This window comes from Felis catus, chromosome A3, assembly GCF_018350175.1.
Source record: "Felis catus isolate Fca126 chromosome A3, F.catus_Fca126_mat1.0, whole genome shotgun sequence".
NCBI lineage: Eukaryota > Metazoa > Chordata > Mammalia > Carnivora > Felidae > Felis > Felis catus.
Genome location: NC_058370.1, coordinates 46,161,530 through 46,186,274, shown reverse-complemented (window position 1 = coordinate 46,186,274; position 24,745 = coordinate 46,161,530). Strand labels below are relative to the sequence as shown.

Below are 24,745 nucleotides of genomic sequence, written 5' to 3'. Positions count from 1 at the left end.
GATGTTCCCACAAAAAGGAACCACAGGAAAACACTGAAGATAAATTTAGACTGCTGAGAAAACCAGTGTCCTCACTAGACTTAAGGTTTTAACAAACGTTTCACATATATGTGTGTATATTTGTATTTCCCAAAATGTGTCTCACAGAACATTAATTCTGTAGGCCATTTATAGGAAGGATTCCATTTTCAGATAGGAGATTATTTGAAACTCTAAATTCACACTTTTAAATGGCTCATTTACAGGGCGCCTGGTGGCTCAGTCTTTTGAGTGTCTGATTCTTGACTTTGGCTCAGGTCATGATCCCAGGATTGTGGGATCAAGCCCGGACCTGGGCTCTGTGCTGAGCATGGAACCTACTTGGGATTCTCTCTTTCTTTCTGCCCCTCTCCCTGCTCACACGTGCTCACTCTCTAAAATTAAAATAAATAAGTTGTTCATTCACTGAAAGTTCTAAAAGTCTTTAGCAAGCTCCAGAGCACTGTGCTGGCTGTAGAGAAAAAGAGGGGTCAAATAGGGTTTAGTCACAAAACACGTATTCCTTGACATATCTTCTGGGTGGAGCACTGCACAGAGCAGATTTGGGGAAATGCTGCATCAGCTCATCAACACCTGTGAGACCACACCAAGGGAAGACTTCTCTGGTGATGAAGGACGCTGCAATGTCCTCAACCGTGGGCACCTCAGGCTTATGGTGCATAAGCCCTCACAGAGACATCCAGCCTCCACCAGGGAAAACTCCAGGAACTACTTCATTAACTCTTCATGGGACTAAGTAGAAGTTCCTAAAATATCATGGGACTCTCCTTAAGATTCTTTTTTGATAAAGTAAAGATCCTTCTGGATTCAAACCATCCATTGAGTTTTCAAGTGGAAATTTCCTGCAGAAACTAATTTAGCAGTACTATGCAAAGTACTGTCTATGAGAAATTATGCCAGCAAAAGGCTTGGGTGGGTCTTGGTCCCAAGTGGTTACTACAGTTCAGGAGGTAGCATTCATGTATTGAGTGTGTAGTACATGCTTGGTGCTTTCACACACATGACCTCATTTCAACTTTAGGACAACTTTTCCAGGTAGTATGTCTTTCCCAATACAGAGGCTCGGAGGGGTGGAGAAATAGAGCAGGGAGTAAAGAGCTGACATAGACAGCTGATGCCAAAGCCTAGGCTCAGCTGCCACATCTCTCCCAGAGGACAGCCCCTGGAATATTCTTTTCTTTTGGAATACTCTAGAAGGAATGCAGCTCATACAACAGGAAAGCCTCAACAAAATTATTATGAAGAGGGTGGCGGACTATATCTTAAGCCAAACAGGACACCTGCCCTACTCTACCAAAGGCCAAATCTCCAAATAATTATGCCAAAAGTCACAAAGACCTAATAAAGAGACGATGGTCAAGAACTTGGAGACTGAACTAATACAATGTTATATGACAATTATATCTGGAAAAAATGAAAAAAAAAAAGAACTAAAGATCAAAGTAACTTCAGTGACACATGATACAATATAGTATTAAGCAGAGCCAAGGTGCCTGAGGCCCTCAGACATCAACTTCATGGGAGGTCTGGTGGGTGGGAAGCACAGAGGAGAGTGTGGTAGCCAGGACAGAAGGCAATGCTCAAACAAAGTCACTGGCTTTGTAAGTTTTTTTTTTTTCTTTCACATTTCCCAAGTTAGTTTATGACTACTACTTTGGCATAGAACCAGGCGCAAGGCATTTTTTTTTTTAACTGCCAACTATCAATGGGTCAATGGCAGGATGATGGAATTGCAATTTCTTTAAAGATCCTAATGGCAAATAATCCTTGTTACCTCTAGGCTTGTCACACCCCTTTCTTCAAGAAGAGGAGAAAATTTTGAAAGCCCAGTATTTAACTATCTCTTCTATTCTAAAGAAAGTCTATGAGAAAATACCATCTGCTTTAATTTGGGGGAGAGTCATCTATATGCAAGGGATGATTCCAAAGAATACTGGAGAAGTAAGAATGGGTAAGTGGATCATTTCCTGGTTTCCACCCAATAAGCCTTTGTCATTTCCTCTGAAATAACTTCAGGGGCCATTAGATACTTGTGCATTCAAAGGTAAATTGCAAAGGAAAAGCATCTAAATGACTTCTTGGTTATTTGCAGTTTGGAATCATCCATACTTCTATTAATAAGAAGAGACTCTACCAGAGTTCTCTCAAAATGAAGAATAAGAAAGCAATAAACATCTCGCTGGGAAAAGGTTTAAAAGAAAAGAAAACCTCTGCATTTTGGAGTGAAATATTATCTGATGTAGAATATATACAATAATTGCTCTACTATAAACTCCCTTTTCAAAACCAGAGTTCATCGCAGAAACATGGGCTTAAAAAATTAATCATCAGGCCATGAATTGTACTGCCATAAAGGAAAGCCATTCTTTTCTGCTTATAAACAACAAAACTACCACATATGCAGATGCATGCCTCAGTACCTCCGTGCAATGGTGTATTTACTTGTATAAATATTTAAAGTCAGACCTTTGAATTTCTAATGAAGTAGGACACCACTTTACAAAATAAGGTACTAGTAAATTTAGATGTATGACAAATAGAACTCTGTTCAGAATACTAATTGCTGCTGTTGATATTCTAAAAGTAAAAAAAGTAATGATATTCAGATTCCATATAAACAAGCCTAATACATGTGCAGAAATCTTAATAGGTCTTGATGAAGCCTTACTGCTAAAATTGTTAAATTATCAGACAGGCTAACCACCTCCTATTTTTGGTTAGTTTTAAGTTATCAGAGGAACAAGGCAAGCTTCCCGGATGGCATTTCCCCCTCCCTGCTCTTATTTTAATAATACACATTCAATTATCACAGGAAAGAAAAGAGTAACATCAGAAACATCTGTAGTTTGCCATATAATGACTGGGTGTTCCCCATGGAGACTGACCTTGTCACCCAGACGCAGGTGCTGAAAGGCTGTGTGATGGGGGTGCTCACATGTGTAAATGTAAGACATGATTATGAAGAATTCAATAGACACGGTTATTTTCCACCTTAGTTTATGTTAACGTAAACTCACACATCCTGCTCTTACAATTTAATCTCCTGCTCCAGCACGTAGCAGTTGAATATCCTCGCTCTTAGCGGAGTCCACAAACCAGTAACCTAGAAGGTTCTGATTACATAATGAGGTTGAATCCTGTGTTTGAAACTCACAGGCGACCGTAACTTTACCTGTGATGGGGATCTTTGCTGCCATGCTTTCTTCTCTGCTCTCGTCTCCACAGCCACTGGAAACTTCTAAAAACAGAACACATGATGATAAAAGTGTATTTCAAGGATATATTTATGGAGTAGACCTTCGTCCTTTTATTTTAACTGCCATTCCTTTTATTTTCATTGCCTCTCCATGTCCGTTTTTTGATTAGTTTATTTTTTTTTTGTCTGAAATAGTACTGTTTCTAAAAGGAAACTGATTCTAAACCAAAAGTTCTCTCTATGCTGTTTTCAAGCAAAATAATTTAGTCTGACATCTATCAAATTCAAATGGGGCTTAAAACAAGTAAGCTTCAAATCCTGCACATGTATATCAACCGCTGAATATGTCCTGAGCAACTCACAGCTCTCTTGGAAATACCATCACAGCAGTTTACTGGCATGAATTGATAGTAACACTAAAATTATCACAATTTCTGGACACTAAACATTGGCTATTAAATTTGGCAGGCATAAACTCAGATTCTTGGTCATCTGTTTAGACTTTTATGAGGTTCCATTACAATTAAAAAGAATGTTTACAAATTATGAGTAAATTTTACTAAGTGATATCAAAAACTTCACAGTATCGTATGGAATCATCTTCATCTTTGTGACACAATCAAAATGATCTACTGTCAAGAGGTTAGTTTTGCTAAGATTTCATTACTTATGAAAACTTATTTTGTTGGAAATTCAGCAGAACTGCAGACCTACGATTAGGTTTTCCATTCCTGTTAGACTAAAGGAAAACAAATACATTTACTAAAAGGTGGCTTAAAACAAGTAAGATATTATGCATATTAAAATCAGAGGTATTCTCTGGTCAGCTTAATTTTATACGTATACCTTGAGAAAGAGGGTGTTATGGTGACTCTGAACGCATTTCTTCTGTGGACAGAATTTATAACAATAGTTACCTTGTTCCCTTGTACGAACACTGTTGAGCCACAGAGCGGGCTTTGCTTCCTTTATTCCACTATTGTCATTCAGAATAGATGGCAGGCTGCAAGATGATTCATTACTGTGAATAGCTGACCTATCATCACACTCTTCCGTAAGGGCTTTTTTCAATAATGCCGTTGCCTACAGTGTTTAAAAGAAAGCACAAAGAAATAAAAACAAACTCTAGTCACATTACCCTTGGTCTCAAAAACCCAGCCTTCAAATGTAATTTCAGGTTAAGCTTTACTTGGGATTTAATTTGCTTCCTGACATTTAACTGAAATTTAAATGTCTTCAAGATAAGACAACATCTGATTATTTTCCAGCATAATTTCTTTACAACAACTTGCACTTGCAGTGACACCTTTTTTGAGGACTTACGGAATGTGTAAGTGTTGACTCATGAAGTATGTATATGAGATGTGAGCACCTCTGTTAATCTGGGCTTGTTTGTCCAAGATTTACTCTTTCATTGCATGAATCTGTTTTTCGGGCATGTAAGACAGTTGGGTTTGGAAAGTAAAAGAGATCTGGAAAAATGTGTCCTTAAGATATCCCCATCCTTCTGTTTTTTAAAAATTTATTTATTTATTTATTTTGAGAAAGAGAGTGAGCATGAGTAGGGGAGGGGCAGAGAGAGAGAGAGAGAGGGAGAGAGACAGAGAGAGAGAGAGAGAGAGAGAGAGAGAGAGAATCTCAAGCAGGTTCCACACTGCTTGAGTTCAATCTAATGAACCATGAGATCATGACCTGAGCCAAAATCAGGAGTCAGACACTCAACCAACTGAGCCACCCAGGTGCCCCAATATCCTCATCCTTCTAGAAATGACCCCTGAACTTCCCCCAAATGGGAAGATTACAGAAAAACTTTGTGGCTAAGGAGGATATACTAAAGCAAAAAGAGAACTAATCTTATTCTAAATCATAGTCTTCAATCAAGGATAAAGACACTCTGCACTTTGCCCCTCAGTCTGCTGGGGAGCTTGGGAAACTTGCCCACCACATTGCCTATCTGTTTTCAAAGGGCCCTGAAGTGTCTTACCTGTATCAGCTCATGCCTCACGGGCAGGCAGGTGGCACAGATTTCATCATGGCCAACTTGAGCAGTGGAGAACAAGTGGCAATTAACAGGACAGGTTAATACTCACGTCTATTTGTCAGGTCAGCACTCTCCTCCCAAGAAATAAAAATACACTGCTAACAAGAGGTAACCAATGATGACATCACCTCCTTCCAGAGAATATGTTTTTACTTCTCTTCCTACTTAAAACTGATGATTTGCCCAGTCTTTTGGCAGAGGAAACCGAGGTGGTGGTGCTGACCTATCACTGGTATCAGACAACAGGAGTAAACACAGGGTGGTGTTGAACCCAACCTGTGGGAAATGAACACAAGACTCTAGAAGAGTGGAACTGCACAAAGCCTCACAGGTTATCTTTAGTCTAAGTGAAAAGTGGTAAAACCATAATTATCTAGTAAACAAGAGGGAAGATAATAATCTTTCCTGTGATTAATATGAAAGAAAGTGAAGATGCCCTGACAAAGGGAATTACTGAGGCAGAACATGGAAGATCCAGCCTTGTGAGTTTGGCTTGGAACATACTTTGAGGTCACTGCTGTCAGCTTTGACATTCCTGCAAGGTTCTTGCCTTCTGCCTTTCCTAGGACCAGATGGCCTCCTGGACTCATGCCCATTATAGAGGATTGCCATGATTGTAGAGGATTTAAGGAGTTCTGGTCTAACTTCGCATCAAGTTAGACTTATAGCAAGAATCTGTCTGTAGTCCACTTCTAGTAACCAGGTGCTTTTCCTCTATTTATTTAAATTAGTCCTTGATTTTACTTTTACTCCAGTTATGGTAACTCTGTACTGGGATGATCTGCACAGTATCTGTGTTTCTGCAGACTAGAGTTCAGGTGTAGAGTCCTGTTGCCGAAGCTCAAGCGAGAGGTGGTTCCCATCACTGGCTGCCATAGTGCCCTAATTCCAGTTGCCTACATGGACCACTGTGCTGCACCTGCTTCCAGAATCTGTCCAGGAAGAGAGGTATAAAGAGTAGGACCACCTCTTTGAACTGCCATCACTCTGTCATTATGGTCTCTGGACCATTCCAGCATGTCTCAGTTCTAGATCTCCACCCATCCTGATCTAGTCTCTTCCCCCAGAGAGTTAAGCTCCAATTCTGTGTCCCCAATAAAGCTGGCTATGTGAAAAGCATTTTAGAATGTGAACAAAATGAATTCGCCCAAATTCTGTAGTGAAAGCTGTACATTTCTTTTTCTGATAGTTAAAATAATCCAAACATTCTGAAAGAGCCTCAAATATGCATTTCTTCCCCATCTTACCTTATGCAATAGCTGTAACTAATAATTTCTTGGCATGACTTCATAATAGCCTCTGTTTTAACACATACCTTAAGAATAGAATTGTTCAAGGGCTATTGAAGCTTCTTGTGCTTTGTGCTGTAGAATTTGCAGATACCAGAAACTGGGGTTGCCAGTGATTCAAACTACTTCTCACTAGGTCTTCAGAGATGACACATAATTTATCTCACTGGTTTGTGCATCCCTTTTCATAGAAGGGATCCCTTCCATGAAGCAAATGGGATCCATTTTGCTTTAGCTGGGTTCCAACTGGGTCTCAGAAAGAACACAGAATAAAATGCTATACTAATACAGTAAATTTCTTTCTAATAAGTCCTTACATGCTTGATAACCATACAGCACTACCACTAGTTCTATACCAAGCACCCCTCTTCTTTCACTCCAGAGAGGTAAGTAGAGTGATAGGCATACTGCAGGTTTTTATTTATTTTGTACATTTCATGCCATTTATCTTTACTCAATACTCCTGTCTCTAGAATTTCTCTTACTTTTTTTCATAGAGACATTTACTAAAAGGACTCATCTTCTAAGATAAGTCTATAGATAATTTCTCTTTTTTTCTAAGTTTATTTATTTACTTTGAGAGAGAGAAAACAACATACATGAGTGGGGGGGGGGAGAGAGAGAGAGAGAGAGAGAGAGAGAGAGAGAATCCCAAGGAAACTCCATGCTGTCAGTGCAGAGCCTGACTTGGCTCAATCTCATGAAATGCGAGATCATTAGCTGAGCTGAAATCAAGAGTCAGATGCTCAACCAACTGAGCCACCAGGCATCTCTATGTCTTAACAATGACTTTTTTATATCTGTGAAGATTTTTGGTAGAGGGTCAAATTATAACATGAGAATGGCTAGGTTGGCTTTACTGGATCATGGAGCCAAAAGAGAGCAGATGTGCCCACTGGGTCATCTGCAGAGGAATCCACAATATAAGGCCCTAAAAGCAGGGAATAATGATAAGCAGGACAGAAAGAAATATCAGCCTCAGACAAGGAACAGTCAGAAAGTTTCAAGTCAAAAAAAAAAACTTCTGCAGAGTCAGAGGAAACATCTGTAATACATTCTCAAGATGTACTGTTTGCAGACCTTTCAGAAGGGCATATTTCTAAGGAAGCCCCCAGTTTGAAGGAGTTTGCAGTCTGAGGCCACAACACTAACCAGTACCTGCAAAGGAACAAAAGCCCAGAGAAGAGAGAACAAGCTACTTTACACAGCTCATGCTGGGACTGAATGGGCTCTGCAAATTGGAGCTCTCTATGTGAAAAATGCCACCAGACAACAACTTTACTAGCGGCCTCCTGATGGTGCTTATGAATGGACTATGCTTGGGTTTCAACTTACCCGTTAGCGAATAAAGGCTCTGTTTGATTTCATACATTTGGAGCCTAGGAGGGAGATGGAGACTGTCTCACTTCTCTCAGTTGTCTGATGCCTAAGTCAATACCAACAAACTAGTCCCCTCACTTTTCTGGCTTCCCAGGAGCCATGAGAAAGACACACACTGTTTGCAGGATGACTGATGGTGGTAGCTCCACATTTCAGATCTTATGAAAGATAAATCGTCCCATGAATTATACTCAGCAGGACACCTAGTTACTGGTTCAACTCTACTAGAATTTTTCTCAAAGTCCGGTTTAAATATGGATCGTGCTAGGTCTAAAATCCCAAGAGTCATCTCTTAACTTATATCCAGAAACTTATCAATTATGATATTCACATGCATAGATAAATGAAGATATTACTGGAAAAGACATTATGTCCAAATCACCATTAAAAGAAATGAAAGGAGAAAATCAAACTGCTCCAAATATTGTAACAAATCGTACCAATTTATATTAAAAAAGTTCTTACAAGTCAGTAAGAAAAAATATTTCTAACCTAATAGAAAAATGAGCAAAGAACACGGACCTGCAAATTATAAAAGAAGAAATACAAATGGCTAACAAATAGGTAGGGGAAAATTTGACCTCAACTATAATGTAAAGGTCAAATGAACAAAAAAAATTGGATGTCATTTGCACTTCTCAATGCTGGTGCTAAAAAAAAAAAAAAGTCTGTAGTATCCAGTTTCATAAAAAGTTCACAGAAATGATATTTTCATTCATTCCTCATAACTGATGACCCTTCCAGAGTGAGATGTACCAGTGCATAGCTATAGCCTGAGAGATGCACACACCCTCTGACTTGACAGTTCCACAGCTAGAAATTAATCCTAAGGAAATAGCATAAATAGTTGTAAAATCTGAATTGCTCAGATGTTCTTTGAAACTTTTTTTTTTACTAGAGTAACAATTAAAAACAAATGTTAGGGGCGCCTGGGTGGCTCAGTTGGTTGAGCATCTGATTCTTGATTTCGGCTCAGGTCACGATTCCAGGGTCATGGGATCGAGTCCTGTGTCGGGCTCTGTGCTGAGTGTGGAGATTAAGATTCTCTCTGCTCTCTCTCTCTCTCTCTCTCTATCTCTCTTTCTCTCTCTCTGACCCTGTCCCCAGCTCATGCTCTCTAACAATTAAAAAAAAAGAAACCACAAAAACAAACAAAAGCAAACAAAACAAAACAAAAAAACCACAAATGTTCAACAGAAGTGCGGTTAAAGAGACTGGAGTATCCACACAGAGGTCTCAAACATCCATACAGATGTTTGAAATGATGTGATGTGATGTGATGATATGAAGGGAATGTGATGATATGAAGGGAAGTTCACTTGTGACAAGTAGGAAAAAAAGAAGCTTTGTACACAGCCAGTATAGCCCATGCTTGTCAATACATTAAATATTGAAAACCACACACTGCAATTTCAATTGACAATTTTCTTTTATTCTTTCTGTTTATCTTAATATTCCAAGTTTGGAAGTTTTTTTCCTGTTAGTTTTTTGTTTTTTTTTAAACTTATGCTAGCCCTAAAAGAATGTGATTTCTGTGATAGGCAGTACAAATACAAACAGAAAGTGAATGTGAAAGCATGTAGTAGAAATAAATCCTGCTCTATATGTAAATCAGTGCTATTAATGCTGATACAAAAAAGCAAGAGAATTAGGGCTGTCAACAGCACATAACATTTTCTCCTAATACACATATTTAACTGGCCTTCCTCAACAACCTCACTTTTGCACACCAAAAGTAATTTTTCAGAGTTTAAAATGAAATGCTCTTAAGTTATAGGAGGGGAAAGGGATAGAAAGAAAAAGGGATTTTATCTATGGAGCAATTGGAAGAGAGGGGGAAGTATTCATACAAGCCGGTAAATGAGTATTCAAGAGATAAGATAAAAAAAAAACAAAAAACAAAAAACAAAAAAAAAAAAAAAAAAAACAAAAAACCAGGCCATCATTTAGGAAGAGTTTGAAGGGATTTCTGTGACCAGTCACCTGTCTCTTCTGGAAATGTGTGTGTGGTAGGAGACAGGACTGACTTACTGTACGAATGATACCAACATGCCCCTCTGCTTTTGCGTGGAGAAATTCTCTTGGGTGGAAAGAGACATCACTTAGGAGAAAAGGAGTATTAAGGCACTTTGTGTTTTAATGAAGCACCCAACTCATTTTTTTTTTTTGTCCACATAAAGTAATTACAAATTTTTCTGATTTAAAAGCATGCAGCTCAATTATGTAATTACCTAATAGGTTATGCAGGTGCTGTGGATCTTATCTGGTCTCGAGGGGACATAATCTGAGTTTCGGTGGCTTTAATGATGTATTTACTCAAGAGACGGGATTGACTCCAGCTGACAGCAAAGGGACCCACAGGTAAACATCATTTACATGTGGCTGTTTAATTAGCCATTTACCCAAGAGATCAAAGTAAATATTTCTGAGCTTCATTAGATTCTTAACCAAGTAATTTCTAGCAGAGCTTCCTTAAATTTTGAAAATCTCTTAGTTTCACGATTTTTATCTATGGGGAACTATTTAACCGATACTATTTACTAAATGTGTATATTGTTTCAATGCAGAGAAATAACTCAAAGACACTTGATTTTGCTAATTGTGACAAGATGATGTGTAAACGAAGTAAGTCCTAGGACTCACAAAAGCATTTTGTCATAAAGTTCACAATGCCTGTCCTGCTCATGTCATTTTGTAATGTACTTCTCTCAGGCTGTGCATTTCCTTGGTCCCAAACTAACAGAAATTGCCTGCTTACTTCTATTTTTAAGGACAGACTTTGTCATTAATTTGTTGGTAATTTTTATGATTGTCACTAATATGAGATCAGGATCATTTAAAAAGGAACAAAAAAACCTACCAGGGGACTCTCTCTCTAGAATAAAAAAAAATTTTTTTTTTAAAAAGGGGCATCTGGGTGGCTCAGTCAGTTGAGTGTCTGACTCTTGATTTCAGCTCAGGTCATGGTTCCAGGGTCATAGGATCAAGCCCCGTGTTCAAGGGCTTATGATTTTCTTATGCTTGTGATTTCTCTTAAGATTTATGATTTTCTCTGTTTCTCCCTCTGCTCCTCTCCTCCATTCGTACTCTCTATCTAAAATTAAAAAAAAATTTTTTTTAAGAATCTAAAAAAAACCTGCTAGGGGAGGCATACTATCATTTGAATCCTAAGCTATTAATTGGGCAGCCCCCTTTGGAGTTTTTATTTGAAAAACCATGACTGAATTGTCTGGAACTTGGGACATGTTTTCTAATATGAACAACTTAAAAAAATAAGATGATTAGATAGCAAAGTGAAGTAGACCAATACTTCTTTCACCCCTTTTTAAAAAATGTTTATTTATAAACTCAAAATGGTTGAAAGACCTAAATGTAAGACAGGAAGCCATCAAAATCCTAGAGGAGAAAATAGGCAAAAACCTCTTTGATCTTGGCTACAGCAACTTCTTACTCAACACGTCTCCAGAGGCAAGGGAAACAAAAGTAAAAATGAACTACAGGGACCTCATCAAAATAAAAAGCTTCTGCACAGCGAAGGAAACAATCAGCAAAACTAAAAGGCAATCGACAGAATGGGAGAAGATATTTGTAAATGACATATCAGATAAAGGGTTAGTATCCAAAATCCATAAAGAACTTATCAAACTCAACAACCAAAAAACAAATAATCCAGTGAAGAAATGGGCAAAACACATGAATAGACACTTCTCCGAAGAAGACATCCAGATGGGCAACGGACACATGAAAAAATGCTCAACGTCACTCATCATCAGGGAAATACAAATCAAAACCACAATGAAATACTACCTTGCACCTGTCAGAATGGCTAACATTAACAACTCAGGCAACAATAGATGTTGGCAAGGATGCGGAGAAAGAGGATCTCTTTTGCATTGTTGGTGGGAATGCAAGCTGGTGCAGCCACTCTGGAAAACAGTATGGAGGTTCCTCAAAAAGCTAAAAATAGAACTACCCTATGACCCAGCAATTTGCAATTCTAGGCATTTATCCACGGGATACAGGTGTGCTGTTTCAAAGGGACACATGCACCCCCATGTTTATAGCAGCACTATTGATGATAGCCAAAGTATAGAAAGAGCCTAAATGTCCATCGATGGATGAATGGATAAAGAAGATGTGGTATATATATATATATATACAATGGAGTATTGGCAATTAAAAAGAATGAAATCTTGCCATTGGCAACTACGTGGATGGAAGTGGAGGGTATTATGCTAAGTGAAGTTAGAGAAAGACAAAAATCATATGACTTCACTCATATGAGGACTTTAAGAGACAAAACAGATGAACATAACAGAAGGGAAACAAAAATAATATAAAAACAGGGAGGGGGACAAAACAGAAGAGACTCAGAAATATGGAGAATAAACTGAGGGTTACTGGAGGGGTTGTGGGAGGGGGGATGGGCTAAATGGGTACGGGGCACTAAGGAATCCACTCCTGAAATCATTGCTTCACTATATGCTAACTAATTTGGATGTAAATTTTAAAAAATAAAAAATAAAATTTTAAAAAATGTTTAGTTTTGAGAGAGAGAGAGACAGTGTGTGCGCAAGTGGCGGAGGAGTAGAGACAGAAGGGGTAGAGGATTTGAAGCAGACTCTGTGCTGACAGCAGCAAGCCCAATACAGGGCTCAAACTAATAAACCATGAGATCATGACCTGAGACGAAGTCGGAGACTGAGCCACCAGGGCACCCCAATACATCTTTCACCCATGACATGGCTGAGATGTGAAGTACTTGCCGTGAATGGAATGAATGAAAAACACTGTTGTTATAAAATAGTACTAAATAAAATGGACAATAAAACCTGAGAAAATCTTGCTTAAGAACCACATTTATCAACAGATATGGAATGGACCTGTTTTTCCCTAAGAATATTGTTCTTTATTTACTGAGTCCCACAAAATGCAGTAAAATGCAAATATGTGTGGGAAGGATACATACAAGGTTATCTGTGAAAAGGGAAATGGGATCCATGAAAGGCACATGGGGGCTGTGTCTATATCTGCAATAATTTATTTCAGAAGAGGAAAGGGGGGAGGAAGCAGGTAAGAGGAGAAAGAGGAGGGGTAGGGCGATGGGGGAGGGGAGGCAGAAGGTGAGGTTTGAAACAAATATGGTGCAATGGTAACAACATCCATGAACTTGGGCAGGCATGGGACTGTTGAGATCATTATATCATTCTATGTGCATATTTTGAAATGCTTAAAGTCTCTCTCCTCTCTTTTTTAAAGAGGCGAGGAGTGGGGGGGAGGCGCTTGGTAAGGGCTGAAGGTGCTCTGAAAGGCTTGTGGGGGTGATGGCAGAAGTTCTGGACCACAGTGACACAGACATGTAACTTTGGTGTAGAGAGGGCAAGGCTTGCCTCCAGGAGGGACACATGTCGAATCCTTGAACTTTGAACATGATAAAAATAAAAACTTAAAAAGGATCAAAGCCAGAAAACCCTACATTACAAAGATGAGAAAATATACTTTGAGACAAAACACATTGACAAGACAATAAATTTAGAGGAAGTGCCACCTCTCTCAATAGACGGCATTCTAGGGAACAAGGAAGACTACAATGGGCACACTCTAGATCTGGGCTTCTGGGTCCTCCCTAGTGCTCCTCTAGGGGATCTACTCCATCGCTTTCCTCTTTCTGTTCAGCATCTTCACACTCACCCACGGGTGCCTCCTTGTCTGGTCAGAACCACTGTGAGGGTCCCTCCTCTGCCTTCTCAGTCCAAATCCAAGGGGGTACAATTCCCTAAGGCACTGCAGAAATCTTATTACAGCCCTGCTCAAAAAGCTCTCAGGGCTTTCCAGGGTCTAGTAAAGCAAACACAAACTCCCTACTTGTGCTGGATGGTCATTGCACACAGGGCCCAGCACCACTTTGGACCTTCTTGCCCACCACTGCTAGCCTGAAGCCTGCCTTTCAGCCAGGAGGACCAGAGCTTGGGTCCACTTCCTGGGTCTGTTCTTTGGCTCCTAACAGCCCTTCCCTGTCACCCCTGCCCCTCCCTGCCTGACGCAACCCCCTGTAATCTTAGCCTGTCAAAATTCTTTCTCTCTTTTTTAAAGTTTATTTATTTATTTTGAGAGAGAGAGAGAGAAAGAGAGAGAGCACAAGCAAGGGAGGAATAGAGAGAGAATCCCAAGCAGGCTTGGTGCTGCCAGGGGCAGAGCCTGACTCGGGGATCCATCTCACAAACCATGAGATCATGACCTGAAATCAAGAGTCAGATGCTTAACTGACTGAGCCCCATTCTGTCTCTCTTTTAAGGGTCACCTCAATACTTCTCTACTCCCTCCACTGTAAGGTCTGCCTCACTTGTTCTCCAGATGGCTTGGCTCCTTTTACTGGAGGCCGATATTCTCTGATATTTTCTTATTACACACATCCTATTATGCCATTTCCCAGAAGGAAATGTTACATTTTATTTATCTCTTTCCCTTCAATGGATCTGGGCTGGTACCTTTATACAGAAATGGATCAGTACATATTTGCTGAATTAACATGTATGATTGCTCAGTATTTTTTGTTGTTTATTTTTTAGAGAGAGAGTGTGTGTGAATTGGGAGAGGGGCAGAGAGAGAGAGAGAGAGAGAGAGAGAGAGAGAGAAAATCTTAAGCAGGCTCCACATTCAGTGGCGAGCCTGACTTAGGGCTCAATCTTCCAAGCACAATCTCTCAATTGCAAGATCATGACTGAGCTGAAATCAAGAATCAGACACTCAACCAACTGAGCCACCTAAGCAACAGGTGCCCCAGACTGTATTTTTAAAGTATAGAGTGGGGAAAGAAAACCAGAATGCTACAAGATGCTTCTAAGTTACTTGGAAAATGTTGTGGTCATTATGCTCAGTTAGGTTACCTCCAGGATCTGAACGTAGGAAGTTGAGATTCCTACACAAAACTCTGCACAAAAGGCCTGAGATCAGAAAGTGTCAACAAACAAACCACAAAACCTCACTTATTACATAACATTTTTTCCCAAATATTTTAACCATGGTTAAGAAGGTGACTTATTTCCTCAAATGAATCATTTGTATAATCTTGAAATTTCATTTTTTTTTTAAATAAAAATTACTAACCCTTGTTGTCTGGTTCACTTTTTTGACTGGGAAAACTTCAGATGGCTTAACTACTACTTCTCTGATAGAATTATCATGTTCTTTCAAGGTGGCAACATGCTGACGTGGTGCTTGTTCAGATCTATAAAACAGAAACAGGAGACACATTAGACATTGGCAGTACTGTGTGACTAAATGAGATTCCTTCATTTTTAAAGGCCCCATAATCAAGCTAGTGAAGGATTATTTATTCAGAAAAGTCAGGAACCTAATATATTCTAGACTAAGGTAATTTTCAGAGTTCAGGTATGTTTTTTTTTTAATTTATTTTGGTTATGATTTCATTGTTAAATGAGCATTCTCAACTTTGACCACATACTGGAACCACCTGGGGAACTTTGCAAAATCTAGGTGCCTGGTGCCATCACTAAAGGATCTAGTCAAACTGGGCTTGGGTGTGGCCTGGCCATTGGGATTTTTTTAAAGGCCCTCAGAGTGGTTCTAATATATAGTAGCCATGGTTTCAAATCATGGGATAGATAGTCCAGCTCCTCTTATGTGTGGTTAAGAGAAACCCATCACATTTCTTTCTGAATAATAATTTATCCTTGTTATACTCTCACTAAGGTCTACTTGTAATTAAAAAGCATTGAGATAATATTAGTAAAGAGTTAAAAAGTGAGCATGTATTATATGTGCAGACTCTGGCATGTAGTACATCTCTAGGGTAGGAGATGTACGAGATGAGCCTGGAACATCTGGGCATCACAAAGTAGGGAAACTCTCAGAAGCTACTGAGTCATGTTAAAAGGCCTCAGAAGCTCCCCTGAAGGGGATCCCACTGGCCCAAGATGAAACAATTTGAGCACCAACAACGACTGCAATGGACTGAAACACAGCAAATATATGAAAATCATGAGTTCCTTTAAAAAATAAATAATAAAAAATACTTAAGTTTTAAAAATAATAAAAACCTTTGGATTCAGCCTTGCAAATCAAGTACATCTTGTCACATGCTACGTGGATGAATCTTAAGGACATTATGCTAAGTTAAATAAACTAGTCATAAAAAGGCAAATACTGTATAATTTGACTTAACGTAAGCCATCTAAAATGGTCAAATTCATAGAAATAGTGATCATAATGGTGCTTGCCAGGGGTTTGGGGGGAAGGAGAAATGGAGAGTTGTTTAATGGGTATAGAGTTTCAGTTCTGTAAGACGAAAAAGTTCTGGGGATCTGTTGCACAACAGTATGAATGTACTTCATGCTACTGCACACTTACTTAAAAATGGTTAAAATGGTAACTTTTGTGGTGCGTTTTACCACAATTAAAAATATAAACCAAGCAACAAACAAACCTTTGGAGGCTGGTAAGGCAACTACTCATTCTGACAATTGGTAAGTAAAGGGACAGTATCATTTATCCTGCCTTTGTGGTAAAAAAAATGCATTTCAGGGTTACCAAGTAGTTGATGGGCAAAGTTCTTCCAACTGATAAATGCAGAACAAATGAATAAATTAGAAAAGCCACCATTTCTAAGTCCAGATTAATGAATGCATCTAAGAGATGATTATAATTTTGTGAAAATTGTGTAACAGTAAATGCTGTACTAAAGGTATCAGTGTGCCAACACTCGAACCCATGGATTAGTCCTAGCAACACTACCAGTGGGACGACCAGCCATTGTGTGCTGCCTGCAGAGGTGTACCAGAAGTACTAGCGCCACTTATGATGTTGTCTTGCCAAAATAACTGGCCTGGAACATAATCTTGTATTTGTATCGAGCTACCAGTTTATGGGTAATATCACTTGGATCCTGATTCAAACAAATCAAATGTAAAAAGACTGAATCAAAGACTGAGACCATCAAGGCCAACTGGCAAAAAACAGGTATTAGATAAGGAATCTAATTAAACAGTAATGTATTAAATGCTTATAGATTAAAGAGATAAGCATTTGTATTTGTAAATGAAATGTTTTGTCTGTTTTAAATGACTCAGGAAAAAAATGTGGGGAAGGGAAAGAGATAACACAAGTCTAAAAAAATGTTGACAATTGGTGGATCGGGATGATGAATGCATGAAATTTCATTATGTTGTTATATTTGCTTTTGCGAATTTTTGTTTCAAAGTAAAAAGTTAAAAAACAGTGCATTAATATCTGTGACTTGATTGGAAATGCATAAAAATAAATGACTGAGATTGATGGATAGATGGAAGGATGGAAAGACAGACATAAAACATCAGTGCAATAAAACGTCAGTGGTAGATACGGGTGGTGGGTGTATGGATGCTCACTGTACCATTCCCTTTATTTTTCTGCATGTTTGGAAATTTTCATAATAAAATGTTTGGGGGGAAAAGTAAGTCTATATACAATTCAGAACCTTCTTTAATGCATCTCAATTGTTATAATCTTTGCTTCACCTAACCAAGACTTGCATAAAGTGGGATGTGTCAGGGGGATCCCTGAACTTCTTTAAAAACTTCCTAGAATGATTCTAAAGTTTCTGGCTTGTCTGGTAGAAAGGTCCTTCAGCACATTGAATTTCTTAGTTTCTTCCAGACTTCACTGAAGTCATAATGCCACCCAATTCCTTTGTTCTGATTCTATATAAATGAAGGAATATCCATTTACATTTGGTTTCACAATAGATTTCACTACTGGGAAAATGCACTCACAGGGCATGAGCAAATTCTAGTCTATTCAACTGTTGTATTTCTTATAATGAGTAAATCAATTGTGTTTCTGGTCTGAAAGCATGTTTAGCTAAATTGAATTAAACTTGAAAACAGGTTGATTTTGGATGAATTAAATCAATTAAGTTAGTTGGGATGGATTGAATGATCGATCAGAGACCAATCTCTCTGGTGATTGATACACATGACTTCTGTAGAGGCAAAGCCAAGGCAAGACTCTGGCTACTAATACTCCCACCAACTATAACCATCTCTTGGGTCTTGGGATGAAGAACTTGCTAAGGTTTCCTATAATTATTATACATACTTCACAAAAGGACAAAACCATTAATTGACTTGCAGGGGGTCAAACAGCAAAATGAGCTCCTGAAGGAGGTACAGCATCAAGAATTTGTGACTTTGGAACAGCTAAGTCAAAAATCAAAGCACAAAACCAGGCTTTTCTGCAGATTTATTTCAGGATAGATTGGGCAAGGAGTCCAAGAGTCATGGCTGCCTTTGTATGAAGTGTTGCCCATGGTTCTACATGAATACACATATCAGAAGATCTGCAAAGTGGTACAAAGGACTTAAAAAAGTTTTTTTTTTAATTTTTCCACCTTGATTTGAAAATTTATAACATCAGTGCCACACAGAAAGAAAAACAAAATTTGGTGTCAGATAAATTATATACTCCTCTAATTAAAATTTTAAATTATTTATTTACTTTTGATGGAGGAGAGAGAGAAAAGAGAGAGAGAGAGAGAGAGAGAGAATGTGACCAGGGGAGAGGCAGAGAGAGAGAGAGAGAAGCATAAAGGGAGAGCCTGAAGCAGGCTCTGTGCTGTCAGCACAAAGTCCAATGTGGGGCTCGAACCCACAAAGTGTGAGATCATGACCTGAGCCAAAGTTGGTCGCTTAACTGACTGAGCCACCCAGGCGCCCCAATATACTCCTCTAATTAAAAATATAACAAAAGAAGAGACTTTAATCTTTAATTAACTTCATATATTTGGACTGGCTTCCAATCAGAAAATTGCAATTAAAACGAATGTACCAGTTCTTCCTAACCACAACTGATTTATAACAGATTGGTAATTTGACCAAAGTTTTAAATGGAGACAAATTAATAAACAGCCTGAATTTTGTTATGAATACAGGCAGAATAAAATAAAGAGGGTTTTACATACTGTAACCCAAACAATATAAAACTGACTCAATTTTTCAGCATGATTTTGAGAGTACAATTGGGCAATTGTATTTGAGAATAGCCAGTAAAAGAGACAACTAATTAGTTGCACCTGGAAAAACGTATAAAGTAATAGGTAGTCTCATTATGGTTTTTGTATAAGATAAAACTACTTATTTAGTAACCATTTTCATTTTAAAATATGTTTTCCTAAAGGCAACGATGAACGGAACTTTTTATCAAGTACCCCAAATGACATGAATCAAATTGTAATAACTCATCATGGTCTAAAATAGTGACTTGATACTCTACCTAATAGGAAGCCTTTCTTTCAAATGAAGGACTTTGAACACTTAATCCTTGATATAGCAAAGATCAATAATTACGATAAGAATCATTTTGTTCTTTTTTCCTTTAAGATGCTTCATTTTAGGAGCAGGAATTTGGAGGTCTTCACACTATCTTTTAGAGTATGCTATGAGGCAGGTGTCCCATTCTACACATGAGATTAGAGAGACAGATGTCGATTGCCATGGTTTGGTCAGGGGCACAAACAGGAATTCGGACACACCGAACATGGCTCTACTGAATGGGCTTTAAGGAGTTCATAACCTGTTAGAGGCTTCCCACTCTGCCTGGCTTACACTTCTATGACATCAGAGTCATTAGCAACTGAAGAACAAAAGCACATCATTCTTTCCAAATCTGTGTTTCTGGAATGGTTTATCTAATTGACTAGTCTGATCCAGGGGAGATCACCAAGCATACAGGAATATTTCACTTAGGGGAGTAGCCAGCAATAACTACTGATGTTGAGGGGTGCAGGGGGTGGCTGGAGCAAGGAGGGCAGTGGGGAGAGCTGGATGCCACGGTTAAAACCATTAGAAGGAATATGTATTTAAAGACTTGACTACTTGTCTCTCACAGGTCATATAAACACTTGGCACTTTTTCTGAAGCTAGAGAGTGAAGCAGTGACAATCTGAATGCATTAAACACTACTATCCCCAGTCACAGTACATGGGACAATTCTAATTGTAACAGAACATAACACTGACATTAGTAACCATTCCTGACTTCTTTATCTGGCTTTAAAAATGATTGTGGTAACCAGTCTTGAAGGCTCCAGATATTAATTTTAAAATTTGTGTTGGTCATAAAGAAGGCTCATTTCTTAGGAAAGGCTGATTTATACATAACTGTAGGTCAATAGTAATGTAAAATGCAACCTTTCATAATGGAAATCAATGCTTTATCATGCATGTTGAGAAACTATAACAAACATCAGTCTAGTAGATGTAGATATTATATCTTCTCACCCACAATCACACTTTGGCAGCCTAGGTTAAGAGAGTCAAACAATGAATCATTTAGTCTAACAAGTCAGTTTGCACAGAGAATTATAAATGCATATATGCTTCCTATGCCACACGTCACACTATGGTTTATGCTGAATAGTATATCAACAGACATAAAAGGCAGTGAGAAAGAAACAGGAGCCCAGGGAAAGAGCCTCACGACACATAAGCACCGAATGACCTATAGAGCACAGAAAGACTCCTCCCAGCCAGCTTCTTCCACCACCTTGTAAAGGAGTATTTTAAGACTGCTGTTTTTTTTATTTCACATGATAAATATATGCCAGAGGATTTTCTTGTATTTTCTTGCCTTTATTGCTTCAGGCTGAAAAGCTATTGAATAGGAAGGTCATTTCCAACATTTTCCATAACTTGGGGATCACTAGTGGAGATGTAGAAGTTGATGTAAATAAACTCAGGACTCGTGAAGCTCATCTTGTGGTCTGTGAAATGGAACCATTCCCTTGGCCAAGTTTTCTTGTGACAAGGCCCTTTTAGAGACCATTATTTATTTGACTTCTCACGCCTTAATGGGATCCAATACACACTAGACTTAGGCTGAACTCTACTCTAAAAACTTGTGAACATAAAACAGCCTACAGGGCACATTAAAGACAGAGAATGATATTGGAGATAAGATAACCAGACCCCAGAAGCCCCTCCCAGGCTCTCAGCCAAACAAGGTCCTTGCAGATAGACTTTCACAGACACCCTTCTGCTGACCACGCTTGAGTAATCATCTGTTCTCAACTAGTAAATGGCAGGATGTATTTTACTAAGAGGAAATAGAGTCAACCCCCAAAATACAAATCAAAGTTAGAACACAGGCAACATTTACGCCACATGAATTAGGAACCCACCAGATAACAGTACTGGATAAACCATTACACACATTACATATTTGTAATTCTACGAACTCGGTAAGCAGCCCAATGCCACAAAACTTCTGAGGTCATGAAAAGAAACCCAACTGCCTAAAAGGCGGGTAGAGGGTATGGAATTGGTTTCTAATTGACTTAGGAAAAGTGTACAAGAGTCATGGTTCATATGTGCTGACTACCTTGCAAATAATTAACTCTCCCTCTCTCTCTCTCTCTCATCCCAGAATTGTGGCCATTTAAGGGATATCTCTGAAATGGTGGCTCTCAAACTTGAGGGAGCAGAGTTCCCTTAAGGGCTCATTAAAACACAGGTGGCCACACCCACCTCCAGATTCCTGATTTAGTGGGTCCTGGGTGAGGCCTGAGAACACATGTTTCTAACAAGCTCCTAGGTCTTGTTGATGGTCCAGTGACCCATACCTACAGATTGGAGACCAGTATCACTAGCACGACCTTGGAAATTAAGGAGTGCTTCCCTCCGGGTGGTGGTTATACTGGATGGTATCCTGGGTTGCTCTCGGGTATATGAGTATGCCAAAGGCTACCTGTGCTCCCTCCCCCCTTCCAAAGTAAACCCTTAAAACATTGCTATGATCAGGGATTGAGTGTATATATCCAATTAACAGAAACAAATACATTTACAAAGTAGTAAATGATACAGTTTGTAAGAAAAGGCTAAATTGACAATTATAAGTGACGACCCCAGTGGTGACTGTGTGAGTTCTTCTGTGACCCTTTACATTTGGAAGTGTCTGGGAGCAAGAACAGCCATCCCACCCCGCAGTGATTAATACTTGACTTGCTTTTCATCACTGCCACCCCCAGGTAAGAGTCCTGGGGGCTGGTGAAGGACAGCTGCTCTGCAGGCTTCAAGGTCTCCTTTCAGAATGTCACTGTGATTATAGAGCCTATAAAATAAAACAGGTGCTGCATGAGATGTTTATTTAAGCACAGACGGCCCGCTTCTAGAATCTATAGTGGTTTTCGTGGTTTATTGAAATATATCTGTAATATAATCTAGACATAAAAATGCACCAACTAGACTGTCTCTCGACAAAAATGTAAAATGGGGCAGTTTGGGAAAACTTGTTTGTGTGCATGTGGCAGTTTTAAATCCATCAGAGGAAGCAACTTTTAACCCTTTGAAGACTTTAATGTTTTCAATCTACAGCTATGCAATCTCATGCCACATTGCACCTGACTGATAGGAATGCTAGATAATCTTAACAGCGGAAAAGGCTAATTTTATATTGTCAATCATAACAAAGTTAGAGCCCCACAACTCATGTGAAATTTACTTAAATTGTCACTGCTGAGAAATTGAAAACTGTTGGCTAGAGTATGGGTTATATCCTCCATTCCTGAATAATAAAAAAAATGACTATTATTTCTTCATTTGGATCTCACTACAATAACATTTTCTTTGTAAGAACAGGAAGGCAAGGGAAGAGGGATTTAGCCTTCATTGTCTACTTCCAGGTAGAGGGGAGGAGTGGCAGAGGCTAACAACTTGGCCACTGTTTCTAGTTAGGTCTGTCATGGTACCAATAGCCTCCAAAGAGATTGGCTAGCAACTTGCCTTAAAAAAAGGTGTCTGTTTGGGGGAAAGCATGATTCTAAAAAGCTATTGGGGAGGATATCAAAAAACAAAACAGTATTTCTACATTAAAAAAGATCACAGTTGGGAATGTTTGATACATGCCCCCAAATGAAAATGAAGCAATTCCTAAGGCAATGGGTTAACAGCAAAGTATTATTAATTTGTAATTAGTTCTATAGTTGGTTAAGTCACTGGATCCATTTGATGGCCATGTGCCTGATATCATGGGGATAAAAGAGATGTGATCTGTCCTACTTGAGGGTGAGAAAAAACTGTGGGCATAGTACCCTCCCTACCCCTACCCTCTCCCCCCCGACACCCCTCACCATTCCCTTACTCTGATACAGGCTTTTACCCTGGGCAGGAAATAAAAATGGATCCCTGGATTCAAAACCTGTCCCGGGCTCTGGGCCACACTGTCAGTGCACCAGCTCATTGCCAAGTCCTGACCTGTTGTCTAGACTCTGAGTTTGGAGTCTTAGTCCCTGTGGGCCAGACCCTGGGTTGGGCCCTTCACTTATGAGCTCTGCTGCCCAAAACCTTCCAGACTCCTGGCCTATGTCACTTACAGTACCTAGGAATACTTTTTTCTTGGGTAAAATCTGTGTCCTAATTCTTCCTGGAAGGCTTTATCTTACCGCCACTCAATTCACACAACAATACTTGCCCTTAAGAAGAGGAAGATAAGCCCATCAGTGGTGAGCCAATTTTAGAGATGTAAAGGGGAGCTCAGGATGAGTAGGTAGACAATCAGCAATGATGAGGAAGACCTTCTGCCAGCGATCATTAAGACAGAAGGGGAGATAAGACTGCAAGCTCAGGAGCAGGTGATAGGAAATGCCAGGTAAGGGGGGGTGTGGGTGCCAGTAAGGAGACAAGTTTGTCCAGGTAGGGACTGCTGTTGGTGGTGATAAGCTAGTATGGGTGACTGGTGAACAACACGGGGGTTACGGGCACCGAACGCCCATGCAGTCAAAAATCCATACATAACTTTTGACTGCCCAAACTTAACTACTAATAGCCTTCTGTTGACCTGAAGCCTTACTGATAACATGGTTAACACACATTTTGTACGTTATATGTATTCTATACTGTATTCTTACAGTAAAGCTAGAGAAAATAAAATATCATTAAGAAAATGATAAGGAAGAGAAAATACATTTACAATACCGTATTTAGTGACAAAAAAACAAAAACAAAAAAACCACGTATACGTGGACCTGTGCCATTCAAACCTGTTGTTCAAGGGGCAACTGTAATGGGAAATAAAATTCGATATAAAACTCTGGTGAGAAAATAGCAACAAATCTTTCAGATGTCCACGCAATGGCTGGTTTCCTAAAAGCAGTGTTTTTGAGAGGCGACCATATGCTAATGCTACTGGTGAGGCCCCAGGAGCCAGGAGACTAAGCTCATGTTCTAGGAGCCAGCAGGGGGAAAGCAGTGGTGGGTGAGGCAGAGGAGGGAGCGATCACCCACAGTGGGGGCTGGTGGGGGCAGTCATGGAAGGCTGGGGCCCGTGCTTCCTGCAAAGGGCCAGCCACTCACAGCTCCCACTGTGAAATGGGGGTCTCAGTGATGCTGATCTTCCTAGTGTTCAAGAGAAGCTAGAAATCTACAATTGCAAAGTTTATTTTTATTTGCCATGTTCCAAGTTTACAAACGTGGCAGTTAACTCAAAAGAAGGTTAAATACTATGCTGCACAGAGCCTGCCTGTGGGTTTGGGGTCTCCAGTTCAACTGCCTTTAATTTGATTTTCAGAACCAGGTGGTGCACCCTGAACAAGGACCATGGCTTGGACGTTTCTATACCTCCTCTAAAATGTCCCCACGGGTAATGGAAGTTAGCAGACACTCACCAATGCTGGGGTACCAACGTAGGGTGTGGGCAGGGTGTTGCTATGAGAACAGCCTCCCTCCAGGGGAAGAGTGTTTTATCTTTGCCATTCTTAGGAGTGGTGATAAGAGAAAGCAGACAGTTTTTTGTTACTGTTTATCAAATTCTC

General features: G+C 39.4%; 1 protein-coding gene across 2 annotated transcripts in view; it reads right to left on the bottom strand.

Annotated features, from left to right (window-relative positions):
- KIZ (kizuna centrosomal protein) overlaps nucleotides 1-24,745 on the bottom strand; it is a 143,264-nt gene that overhangs the window by 26,743 nt on the left and 91,776 nt on the right. For both annotated transcript variants that reach the window (XM_045053937.1, XM_023251505.2), the window contains exons 7-9: nucleotides 15,053-15,173; nucleotides 4,153-4,318; nucleotides 3,212-3,277 (exon numbers count right to left, since the gene is read on the bottom strand). In XM_045053937.1, the coding sequence (XP_044909872.1) occupies nucleotides 3,212-3,277; nucleotides 4,153-4,318; nucleotides 15,053-15,173 (353 nt within the window). The remainder of the gene's footprint in view (nucleotides 1-3,211; nucleotides 3,278-4,152; nucleotides 4,319-15,052; nucleotides 15,174-24,745) is intronic.